We start from the raw sequence: 13,137 nt of genomic DNA, 5'->3' as shown, positions 1-13,137 counted from the left end.
TCAAACAATTATCTAATTCTCCACCAACAATCCTTGTAAATAAGCTCAGCGCTTCCAGACATAACGTCATCATAGGCCATATATTACAAACTATAGCACTATAAGAAAAGCATCACAGTAATTTGGCACCTGTTATTCTGACAATTCCTATCAGGCCTTCATTCAATTTGAGATGGAGGCTGTAGCTCATGCATACACCACAAATTATATTTCCCTCTCAATCATATCTGTTTGGGCTGAGGAATTGTACTTTGTGTGTGGGTGTTATGTTCATGTATTAGGAAATTTAGGTATGCTTGCAAGTTTGTCTTAACTCCTCTCATGAATATTAAAATTTTTATCCTATTTTTTTGTTACTTGAAGCTTAGTTTGTCAATGGATCAGAAACATAATATAATATTGTCTCAACTTCTAATATTTGGCTTGACTGCTTTATTTGTTTCTCTTACTGTTGCAGATTGTAAAGACATTTAGGGAAAAAGGTATACCTTGTGATGTCATATGGATGGACATAGATTACATGGATGGTTTCCGTTGTTTCACTTTTGACCAGGCAAGTTTTTCACCCAGTCAATTCTTACAAACTATGTGCATAATGGTATCATAAATATGTTACGTGGCTTACGGTGATATCTAACACACCCGTTCAACAAACACCATTTCTTCACATTCATATTATAACCTTTCTTTTCCATAGCCAGTGACTCTTTCATTGTTGTATCTTGTATGCAATAAGCCATTTATTTCCTATGGAGGAAGTTTTGTTGTAGAGATGAGTGTGGCTGATGTGTTCATTTAAGATATATGGGGTCAATGCCTATTTGCTTGTTTATTAGCCTTGCAAGAAATGTTCTGTAAAAATAGCAGAGAAGAAAATAGTTGCTTGTTGCAGACTACTATTTCATAAGAAATAGGTATATAAAGGTTATGAAAGGTGATTATCTTAAAAGAACATGACTTTTAGCCATTTCTATCAATTTTAGTTTTCCAGCCTTCTGTTGATAAATTTTGCACCACTTCCATGGACATCAGAAATTTGTTAACTGCATTCTTGCATTCATTTGACGTGGACCTCAAAAGTCAATCTTTCTTGTCTTGCCTTTGCCTTTTGGGTTTATTTTTACATAATCAAGAAGGCATGAAGTCTGATAATTTTTTTCTGCTGTTTCTCTCTCTCTCTCTCTCTCTCTCTCTGTCTTTTCCCTTTTGTTTAGGTTTCTTTTCTCCCTTCTTTTGGGTGTCTGCGAATCTTTGGTTCATTAAATAATTCAATGTTACTTCCACTTTCTAAGATGGAAGCCCTCATTTATTTTCTGAGATATCCACATAATATTCATTTTTTCTTTCTAGTTGTTGACAGCTTGCCATGATAATTTGTTCCATTAATGAATGATCAAACAGATAAGATTCTTTTTCACAGGAGCGATTTCCAGATCCAAAGACTCTGGCAGATGATCTTCATCAACATGGTTTCAAAGCAATCTGGATGCTTGACCCAGGGATAAAAAAGGAAGAGGGCTATTTCGTGTATGATAGTGGTTCTAAAAGAGATATCTGGATTCAAACTGCTGATGGAAAACCTTTTGTTGGTACATGTTACTCTTATATTCTTAATGCTGTCACCACAAGTGAAAAAAAATTGGAAAAAGAGTGTTGATGATAACATAGAGAGAGAAATGGACTTGTTTACATTCTTTGGGCACAGAACATATTTTTATTGCACTTGTAGTTTACTCAAGTTTGATTTCATGCATTTCATTAATTATTTACTGCAATCTTTAGGGGATGTGTGGCCGGGCCCTTGTGTATTTCCTGATTTCACACAATCAAGTGCTCGTTCATGGTGGGCTAATCTAGTTAAAGACTTTATCTCTAATGGTGTGGATGGTATATGGAATGATATGAATGAACCAGCTGTCTTCAAGGTGAGATGGGAAAAAGTCGCAACTGTTTGGCCATAATATATTTCCATTCATCTTTCTAACCTTATTTTGTCGCAGACTGTAACAAAGACGATGCCTGAGAGCAATATTCATAGAGGAGATTCAGAACTTGGAGGCTGTCAGAACCATTCTCACTATCACAATGTACTACTTGTTGGTTTTGCTGTTCGTTTGATGCTGCAATTGTAGTCATTAAGTTTGGTTCAGTACTATAAGACTGTTGTCAGAAACCTCATATGGGCTAGTAAATTTTTTGAACTTATAATTTCTGTATGGCAATGATAATCACTTTTATTATTATTATCTTGTTTTCTTAAGGTTTATGGCATGCTGATGGCTAGATCTACATATGAAGGCATGAAACTAGCAAATGAACAAAAACGACCATTTGTTCTGACTCGAGCTGGATTTGTGGGTAGTCAAAGGTATGCTGCAACATGGACAGGAGATAATCTTTCCACTTGGGAACACCTCCATATGAGTATCTCCATGGTTGTTCAATTGGTAAGAGTTGCAGATAGCACAAAATAATTTTTTCTAAATTCTGCACTTGGGAATTCAGCATTTGTCTGTGGTGTCACTTTCCAGATTTATGAGTCTTGATTCTCAGAAGAACATATCACTTAAATGCCATTGATATAATTATGCTAATAATATTGACCATTTTGTTGCACAATTGAGTGCTTTGATGAGGGATGTGCTTTTCTTTAGGGGCTCAGTGGTCAGCCGCTCTCTGGACCAGATATTGGTGGTTTTGCTGGTAATGCCACACCAAAGCTGTTTGGAAGATGGATGGGAGTGGGCTCAATGTTTCCATTTTGCCGTGGACATTCTGAGACTGACACTATTGATCATGAACCCTGGTCCTTCGGGGAAGAGGTTTGGTTTCTTGTCATAGTAAAATAATATACAATTTCTTGAATGAATGCTCTCAAAAGATTTTGAATCTGCTAAAAGTGGCCTACATGTGAAATGCACCAGTCTTTTTTTAATTATGACAGCTGCTTGGAGCCTAAGTGATACAACTGAGAGTAGAGAGAAGCTTTCCTTTTCTGTTGTGTCTTATTTTCTTACCTACAACACGGACATGCCGTTTTCTTGCAACACCAAAAAATTGTGATAAGTAAAATGATTCCAGAACAACCTGAGTTTAGATCTTTGCTTCTGAAGTTTTTCATTTCCTCATGTCTAAAAATATGAAAAGTAAAAAACATAGCCCTCAAGAAGTTGCTGTATTTTGGGAGCATGCTGAAACAATGTCACACCTGAGTGTAGTAAGGTTCTCAAGTTCACATTGACACCGTAGTTGAGTACCAGCCTGTGGTAGATTCACTGTAGAAGAATAGCATTCTGATAGCTCGCCATCAGATAATTGAGTTGCAGGTACCAAGTCCTTTGACATTATTGCTTCTTATAAGCTTTTCATGGTGGCTGCTGCTGTGTCATAGAGTTCGAAGGAACCAATGATGTTTACTTTCTTTCTTTTAGACTGTAGGATGTGTTTTCTTTTAATGTTAAGAGGACAAATATACTAGTCTTTTCTTTATATCGTCTGCAGAAGCTGAGCTCAAATGGTCATGGTCCAAGCAGAGTGATAAACATGTAGCCAAAGTTGGCTGCTCTCAGAGATGGCGTGAGAATTTTCTGGTTAGCCACTTTTTTGGGTCAAAATGCTTGTAGAGGAATTAAGGAGGGAGATCCTTCAGGGTTCAGGAGTGTGGCATGAGCAAGTATCTATAATCAATAATGTCAGATCAACCTGAAGGACTTACTTTCGGTGCAAAACGAATAGTTTGAGAAAATGTCCCATAAACATCGGGTTCCATATATGAATATGCAAGTTGAATTAATATCTCTAAGTGTTGTACTGGAGACCTGAAGAAGAATCCATATGTGACGAGGAGTCCTATCGTTCTATGTAATGCATTAACTGGTTTACTATCTTTAATAGTATCTAGACCTAGTTTTTAACTGATCAAAGAAGTTCTCGTATTTGCTGGGTGATAATCAGGTTTCTTAATCTTGTGGCTATATCTTTATGTGAGTAATATATTGCTGGTGACAAGTGATTGAAGGTTTGACGCTTTTCCCAGATGTACATTATTCATGTCCTTCTAACACCGTCACTTGCTCCTTTACAGTGTGAAGAAGTTTGCAGACTGGCATTAAGGAGGCGATATCGGTTTTTGCCTCACATATATACTCTCTTTTACATGGCTCATACAAGGGGTATTCCAGTGGCAACTCCCACATTTTTTGCTGGTATGTTCTCATAATGAATGAGTTGGTGTTAGCATTGATATTACACTACATTCTCCGAATATCTGTAGGTGATAAAATTTCAAATATTCTCAGATCCTAAAAATTTGGGGTTAAGAACGCATGAAAATTCATTTCTCTTGGGACCACTTCTCGTATATGCAAGGTTCTGATTCTCTTCCCTGAAAACAGATTAATAGATTTTCTAGTGCATTGCATTTGAAGTACTTGACACCATCCCCTTATAGCGGCATATTTTCCTCCTGCCTAAATTGTACATTGCATGTCCATCATGTTGCAGCACAGGACGAGATCAGGAGTTATATCAAATGGAGCACAAGTTGCCAAAAGGCGTCTGGTTCAGTTTTGACTTTGAAGACAGTCATCCGGTACTATTTCCTTAAAGATTTCCATACAACTTCCCTGTTTTTTCTTTAATAATCAACACCATTCACTAATTTGTCTCTTCTCCAACATTGTCCCCCTTTTATCTCACCTAGGATTTGCCTGCATTATATCTTCAAGGTGGATCCATTATTCCTGTGGCCCCACCTTATCAACATGTTGGTGAGGCTAATCCTACGGACGATGTGTTGCTGCTAGTGGCTCTAAATGAAAAGGGTAATGTTTCTGCCTTTGCATTTATTGATGCAGCTAAATACGTTTTGAAGGGCATTAGTTGGATGGATGCCTAAGCAATCAAACATTTACTTGGTATTTCCAATTTGTCTTTACCGAAATGTTATTTTCCATTTGGAACATTTCAGTTTGCATGATGTAACATCCTTTCACATTTCACTAGAGTTATCACTTCAAGATGATTGTTCACTTCAACAGTCTCCATTCTTCTTGGAATGAGTTCTTGTCGCCATCCTTTAAACTTGGATAGTCTGTGAACTGTTAAAAAAACTGATGATTATTAGAGTGAATTGCAGATAAAAACCTTGTGATTTAATTGGCGTAAACGACAGGAACAAGACTACCAGGGTAATGAAAGGTCATTCAGTATGACACTAGTAAAGAAATTAGATGCACACACACCATTAAGTTGTATCGATTATGAAAGCTTGAGTGAGCTATGTATTTTAAGTGAAAACGTTTTCTACTCTGTGCTTTCATGGTAAAAAAGAAGACTAATTAGCGTAGTTGCTGATTACAACAAAGGTGGTAGCTTTTCTGCTCAAGGTCAAATGTGATGGAGGCAAGGGTGATGCTCATTGTTACTGATAATAATACTGACCACTTCTGCAATTTCTTCTATTTGTTCTTCTCATCTACAATTTACAATGGCACAAATTAGCATGACAGATACATACTTGCAGGCAACAAATTATATTCATGCACATGCTCCAAAAACTACAAAAAATGTTCAGTATTTTCTGAAATTAATTTTTAAAGATCAAAAGTAATAATTGATGATGGTAATTTAATTCCATTCATGATTTCATCATAATGTTAACTGATGCACATTGAATTTCTTAAATTGCAGGTAAAGCTGAAGGTATGCTCTTTGAAGATGATGGTGATGGATATGAATACACTAAAGGAGGGTATCTCTTGACAACATATGTTGCTGAAAAGCAGTATTCCGTGGTTACTGTGAAGGTTCTAAAAACAGAAGGATCTTGGAAGAGGCCAGACCGTTGCTTACATGTGCAACTACTGCTTGGCAAAGGTGCTAAGGTGTGTAACTATTTCATCTAAATGTCGCATCAGTAGAATATCAGATCTATGGATTCAATTGTTATTTATATGTGGGCTATGTTATATAGATTGATGCGTGGGGTGTTGATGGAGAGGATCTGCCAATTCCAATGCCTTCAGAAACTGAAGTGTCAGATTTAGTGCTGGCCAGTGAAAAGCAACTCAAAACTCGTATAGGTGATTTGCCATACCAGTTCTGTTCTCTTCCCCTTAATGATGCAAATGTCTAATATTACACAGTACTTGAAACTTACCTATTAATTATTTCTTTATCTCACATCTCTGGGGAATGAATCTCTTTATTTCATCCCAAAAATATTTGATTTATAGTTTTAGACCATAACATTTCTCTCTTCATATTACATTTATAGTGTCTTTGAAACCAAATGGAGACTGCCTTTGTGACATAAAATATCTTCTGTTGATTGCAGAAAATGCAAAACCCATTCCAGACTTGGACAACATTCCTGGACACAAGGGAACAGAACTATCAAGGACACCTGTTGAAGTAAAAAGTGGGGACTGGGCTCTCAAAGTTGTACCGTGGATTGGTGGTAGAATTATTTCCATGGAGCACCTTCCTACAGGTAATGCCTATGATACATGTTCTTCTGAAATTTTATGTTGAAAAATTGAGCCGAGTCTGCCCATTTGCAATTAGAGAGAGCACCTGAACACATCTTGAATTTGACTCCTCATAGAAGATTCTCCATGCCCAGATTTGTAACAACTGCATTTACCATCTACATTGGGTTTCCCTATGCAACTCTCTGAATAGATTGAATAGATATGCCAACTCTGATGTATCCCAATTTGAGGTACAACCTTCATGAATGTCCTCCATATGTCGTAAATACAACAGCTAGACGGTGTCGTAAATACATCATGCCTCTTGCAATACCTCTTCCAAATTCGCTATCACCATCACATGTGTTGCCAAGCAACCAGTCATGAAGACAATGAGTATTCTGGAATATTTAGAAAAATTTTCGTCTGGGTGGAATCCCAATCATTGATAGCATTAAGCTTGCCACTATTAAGTAATTCTTGTAATATGATTACCTTCAAGCAGAAGGGCCCATATGATGGCGACATCGTGAAGTGTAACAGTCGCCTACAAAAGTATATGTCTCGAGACGCCATGTCTCGACTAATGCAGTAATAAAGCTTTGCATGAATCATGACCACATTCACTCTCTAAAGTAGAAATAGAGGAATCAAATGGTAAAACTTTCTTTAAGTTGTGTAAGGATGGATGAACAAAATGACAACGCCACTCAAAGGGGGGAGATAGGCACAGAGAGAGCACGAGCATCCACAGTTGTAGTTGTAACCACATAGTAGAGACCACCACTTTCATACTCCAAAGTAGAAGTAGAGGACTCAAATGGTAAAACTTTCTTTGATTTGGGTAAGGACGGATGAACAATATGATAATGCCACTGAAAAGGGGAGATAGACACACAGAGAGCACGAGCATCCACATGTATAGTTGTATTCAGATTGTAGAGACCACCACTTTGTTGATAAAATAGGAAGAAAAGAATGTAATGGAGCAGTTATGTGATTTAGTAAGTTAACTAATACAGAGCAAGCTAATAAAAATTTTAAATCAAAGAGAACATTAGCGAGGGTTAGATGTTTAGTAGGGTGAACTATACTGGACGCGAATATGGGAGAAGATTGTAGAAAATAGGAAAAAGAAAAGAGAATGTTGTGTTTTATATATAGTGGTGGAATTAAGTGATAACTACAACTTAACAATCACTTCGTTTGTGATGCTCTCATGAGTCAGAAGATCTGCACTCCCTTTACTCCTTCATAGCAAAGAGCACATATTTTTACCAAGGCTTTGGGAGCAAAGCAGTTTGATATTTTGTAACAAGCTAGACATGATTGATATATTTGCTCCAGGTTGAGGGGGAGTGTTAGAATATCTAGGATTTGTGAACATCATCGACCTCAATATGTTTTGTCCTCTCATGGAAAATAGGATTATTGGTAATATGAAATAGGTGCTTGATTGTCACAATGCATAGGTTACGTGAAACCCAACTCTTTCAGCAGATTATTTAACCAGAAAACTTCACTAGTGGTGTAGCCATAGCTCGATATTCAACCTCTGCACTCAACTAGCAACTTTAGTTTTTTTATTTTTTACTACGCCAAGTCACAAGGTTCACACCAACATAGGTGCAATATCCAAAAGTGTATTTCCTATCATCTATGACCCAGCATAGTCTGCATCAGACTAAACTTATATCTTTACGTGTCCATGTTGCTTGAATAATAACCTTTTACCAGGGGATGCCTTTATACTCCAAGATCCTTAGAGCAGCTTCCCAATGAACTGATCTGGCTTATCCATAAATAGACTAACCAAGCCGATGGCAAAAGAGATATCAGGCTAATCACAGTTCAGTAGATTAGTTTGACAACAAGTCTTCTATACTTTGTCTTGTCTTCCAAATCATCATTCCAGAAAATCAGGATTAGTATCCATGGATGTGTCCACCAGTTTAGTGCCAATAAGCCTACTTCTTAAAGGAGATCACAAGCATATTTTCCCTGAGATGAGAGATCCCATGCTTGCTATGAGTGATTTCAATCCCCAATAATTACCTTGGCCTTCCCAAATCTTTAATGACGAAGTGCTTCCCTAGGTATCTCTTTGGCCTCTTCTATTCCAACATCATCACTACCAGTGATTAGAATATCATCAACATAGACTGCAAGAACGACCGCACCTGATGGGGAGATCATTGTCAAATGTAGCAATGGGTGCCCGGAGCTGCAGTGAAAGGAAAACCAGGCTGATCGGCAAGCGTGGTAGTCGTGAGATGTTTTGGGGAGGGAGGTATGAGAAGTAGATAGAGAAGAAAATTGAGATCGATTACCAGTAAGGTGGGTAGTGGCACCTGAATCTAGCATCCAAGACTCATCGTGAGATGCAACAAAAACAATCAGAGAGGAAGTTTTGGCCGGGTGGCTGAATTAGCGACAGGGCGATAGCCGATTTAGGGTGACTGAGTTTGATTCATTTGTAGAAAGCTTCGGCGTTGTCGGCTCACCACCACATTTAACTGTATTAGCCCATTCTAGTTTCCCATATTTGATCCAACATTTTTCTGCTGCATGATTGGTTCGACCACAATAGGTGTGTAGCGAGAGGTAGTAGAGGTATTGGAGCCTCGACCACGACCACCACGGCCTCCCGGGAAGAGCCGCGACCCCAATCATGCACTGCCATGGCTGAGAACTCAATGAAGACTCAAAAGAATCAGCAGCAACACGAAGGACACAAGACAGAGCATTGGATGATGTGGGGACTGAGTAATTGGCTAGGAGATGATCACAAACTACTTTCAGATTATTGTCAAGGCCATACAAGAATTTCGCCACCAAAAACTCTTCCCCTTGAGCCGTACGAGTCTAAGCATCACAACTCAATGAGTGGTATAACAAAATTTCATTAGTTGGCCCCTTTAACAAGGTAAAATAGTCGGGGAACTGTACAACCATCTTGTTTGAGGGCGAAAAGTCTCTCATATAGTTCACAAACACGAGATATGTTCTTATCATAAGAATACATATCATGTAACGCATCCCACATTGCCTTAGCAAAAGTTAGAAGCGTAACATTTGAACTAACAGATTCCTCCATACTGTTTAGAAGCTAAGTCATGATTGAGTAATCAGCTTGTTGCCAGGTAGAGAAAGTAGTATCAGCGGGTGGGTGGGTGGAGAAGTCAGTATATGTTCCAGAAATAATTTAAAGGCTTGCCACCAGAGTCAAGTTAGTGGTGCCAAGAGCATTTTTTTGTTCAGAAGTAGCCGTTAGGAAAAAAAAGGGAAGAAACACACACACACACACACGGAGGGAATAGAGAACAAATCTTAAGGGAACATCATGAGGGCAGAGAACAAAAACAACAATGGAGAATAGAGCACTTTGGCCATGACCTGTTGAAGAATGGCTGACTGGCAGCGGCGCTCACGGTGGGAGCACAAACAAAAGCGTCATGGGGGCGGCAGCTCAAGTAGAGGAATGGGGAGCAGTGGAACGAGCAAAAGGTGCCGTGGGAAGAAGCGGGGCGAGGGGAGAAGGGTTGACAGCTGAGGTTGGGTGTGGAAGCGGGTCAGATGGGGGTTTGTGTAATTTAGGGTTTAAGTCTCTCTTTCTTTTAATAAGAAATATATATAAATAAGTATATATTTATATATAATTTCTCTCACTTCTCTTTTTTGTTGAACGTGCTCTTATACCATGTAGAAAATAGAAAACGAAAAGAGAATGTTATGTTTATTACTCATTATTCCACTTCTATATATAGTCGTGGAATTAAGTGATAATTACAACTTAGTGGATAACAATCAAAGATATTTATCCAAAACTAATAAGAAAAGATATGCACAAATCCTAAATATTCTAACACAAAGCAAAGAGATTTGGAGTGTGTGCTATTGATTCTTCCACCTTCCAATGTATAGAGATGGAATTAAGTGATAAATAAGATAAGTGATAACTACAAACAAAGATGAAAAGATAGATACAAGTCAACACAGACACTCTAGCAGAGAAATTTAGAATTTGCAATTTGGAAGAGTGCTTGAATTCAGTTTGGTTCTCCAAGATAGACCTTAAGTTGGGTTCATCCGATTTTACCACATTGGTTTATACGACTTGAATTTGTCTTTACATTCACATTCTAAATAGTAGTATATAAGATGTTTATTGTTCTGTGTTTAAACTGAATTATTTCCAATATTTTATTTGGTAACTAATAGGATGCTAGAAGTTGTACCATTATTATTTGCAAAGAGCCTGGTTCTTTAACAAGTTCTGGAAAGAAACAAATAATAGAACCGCATTGTGTACATTAGTTAAAAAAAATTAAAACTAGACCGCTGTTCTGAAAATCAAATAAAAGAAACAGTTATTGAAGCAAGTAGCTTTTGGGTGTTATGCGTGTGTGCCTACTTGTGTCTGTGTCTTTGTATGTCTATGTTTGCATGCTTGTGTGCGTCAATTGGCGTCTGTTTTTGTGTGGATGTGTATGGTTGTGTGTCTGTGTGTGCTTGTGCGTGTGTCTATTATGTATATGTTGTGTTTTATGTGTGTTTGCCTCTCTCTTTTTTTTTTGGGGTGTCTGAGTCTGTGTCTGTGTGTTTGGCTATATTTAAAACGGCATGACTTGGGGCAAAGAATTTTCTGTGGCCATGCATACTCAAATCCGAGCACTGAATAGTACAATGCTATATACCGAAGGTAGTTGATCCCGTCTTTTTCTTCTGTACTTGAATGTATAACAGGAACTCAGTGGCTTCATAGTCGAGTTGACGTTAATGGCTATGAAGAATACAGCGGCGTGGAGTATCGGTCTGCTGGATGCTCGGAGGAGTATTCTGTCATTGGGTAAGTACATAGATGTTAGAGATAATCGCTTACTAATTAAACATTATTTTTGTGAACTTGATAAATATTTACATGCATAAGCTTTAGACATATTAATAAGTTTAAATATAATACTGTCTCAAAGACTCGATCCTCAATATGTACTGCTACCTTTGCTTCACAGACGGGATCTGGAGCAGGCAGGAGAAGTGGAGTCACTGCAATTAGAAGGTGATATTGGAGGTGGTTTAGTCCTTGAACGCCAGATATATATCTCAAAAGACAATCCAAAAATTTTCCGGATCGATTCTGGCATTGTAGCTCGCAAAGTTGGTGCTGGCTCTGGAGGATTTTCAAGGTTGTCATTGAGAAATACTTCATGAACTCTTACTATTGACCTGTTACTGACATTAACAAATATTTCTGCGCTTGTTCCATGAAACGGACATTCGAATTCACTTGTGTTTTTCTTTTTATGATTGTCCCTAGACATCTATATGTTCATGTTATTTTGTTTTTCAGGCTCGTCTGTTTGCGGGTGCACCCAATGTTCAATTTGCTTCACCCTACTGAATCATACGTGTCGTTTACTGCCGTCGACGGGTCGAAACATGAGGTTTGGCCGGAATCCGGTGAATGGGTTTTGGAAGGGGATCTTCGCCCGAACGGTAAGTTTTAGTAATTTTCACTATAGCTATTACAGTATCCATCCTTCTTACATCCTCATTACATCATTCGTTATTCACAGACTATTTCTCATGGGATGCGTATGACCAAAGTTTTACTACAGACTTGTTTACCATAAATAAGATAAAAACTTCAGCTGTTGCTTTTACAAGAAGTGTTCTATTCTTGCATAAGTTAATGAAGTTGTAATAATTTTCAAAATTACTTTTCAGGTGAATGGAAGCTTGTCGATAAATGTGTTGGTGTGGCGCTAGTAAACCGGTTCAATATCAGTCAGGTGTACAAATGTCTGATACATTGGGGAACAGGTACCGTAAATTTAGAGCTATGGTCCGAAGACAGGCCGGTCTCCAAGGAATCTCCCCTCGGAATATCTCATGAGTACGAGGTAACAGGAATACCATAAACTTGTCTGACCATGAGATTACTGAAAAGTCGAAGCAACGATCCAGCATGAGTGTAAGTACCTTAACTTGATACTAAAAATTTCATCACAATAAATTCATCGAAGGCGACCTGATCGTCAGTCATTGGTTCGGTACTTGCTCTGTGAACAGTTATGCATCACCTGGAGATGACAATAGTGTGCATGAATGTCATTACCAATAAGCCAATCGTTTGAATTTTATGGATGTTGTCTGTTTTGTCATTGTTCTAAGTCACAGTGTAATCTAAAGAGAAGTTCCAGGTTACCCTGTTAGCCAGTTACCTATCATATGTTCTCATCTTTGTCTGGATTTGAACATGGTTTGTCAGTAACGTGAGCATAATTTAGGTCTTAACGTGATTTAGAAGGGGCTTGTCAGGTTTGTCATAATTATGAATAATTATTTACGTGTAACACCTCATTGAAAATATAAAAATTACACGTTTTTTCAAAAAAATTTAAAATTACACTTATACCCCTTTAAAAATTCTTCATTTACATTGAGCCCATTTCGTCACTGTTTAGATGGTAAATGCTGACGTTAGCAAAAGAAATTATGTATCTTTATATACGTAGCGCGCATATATTAAATGAAATAGAAAATACAACATGGTTTGAAATAAAAAAAAAAAAAAAATCCGATTCGGAGCACAACTTGTGTTGTGTGTAAATATCACATGTATAAAGATGACATCATATATTTTATTTAGAAAAAAAAAATT

General features: G+C 37.7%; 1 protein-coding gene across 2 annotated transcripts in view; it reads left to right on the top strand.

Annotated features, from left to right (window-relative positions):
• Positions 1–12,713, top strand: part of LOC105159727 (alpha-glucosidase 2) — a 15,840-nt gene extending 3,127 nt beyond the window's left edge. The window contains exons 7-24 of one of the 2 annotated variants that reach the window (XR_847621.2): positions 458–553; positions 1,421–1,589; positions 1,783–1,925; positions 2,001–2,087; positions 2,262–2,447; positions 2,655–2,822; positions 4,085–4,205; positions 4,299–4,368; positions 4,504–4,591; positions 4,703–4,823; positions 5,692–5,885; positions 5,975–6,083; positions 6,338–6,493; positions 11,220–11,322; positions 11,486–11,659; positions 11,824–11,969; positions 12,201–12,447; positions 12,546–12,713. Coding sequence is in view for 1 of the 2 variants with exons in the window: in XM_011076905.2 (XP_011075207.1) it covers positions 458–553; positions 1,421–1,589; positions 1,783–1,925; positions 2,001–2,087; positions 2,262–2,447; positions 2,655–2,822; positions 4,085–4,205; positions 4,299–4,368; positions 4,504–4,591; positions 4,703–4,823; positions 5,692–5,885; positions 5,975–6,083; positions 6,338–6,493; positions 11,220–11,322; positions 11,486–11,659; positions 11,824–11,969; positions 12,201–12,394 (2,325 nt within the window). In the remaining variant the exon portion in view is untranslated. Of the gene's footprint in view, positions 1–457; positions 554–1,420; positions 1,590–1,782; positions 1,926–2,000; positions 2,088–2,261; positions 2,448–2,654; positions 2,823–4,084; positions 4,206–4,298; positions 4,369–4,503; positions 4,592–4,702; positions 4,824–5,691; positions 5,886–5,974; positions 6,084–6,337; positions 6,494–11,219; positions 11,323–11,485; positions 11,660–11,823; positions 11,970–12,200 lie in introns of both variants that reach the window. The other variant, XM_011076905.2, reaches the window with a different exon arrangement.

Source organism: Sesamum indicum, linkage group LG1 (assembly GCF_000512975.1).
Source record: "Sesamum indicum cultivar Zhongzhi No. 13 linkage group LG1, S_indicum_v1.0, whole genome shotgun sequence".
Taxonomy (NCBI): Eukaryota; Viridiplantae; Streptophyta; class Magnoliopsida; order Lamiales; family Pedaliaceae; genus Sesamum; species Sesamum indicum.
The sequence above is the reverse complement of the archived record's forward strand: the minus strand, read 5'-3'. Positions and strand labels throughout refer to the sequence as shown.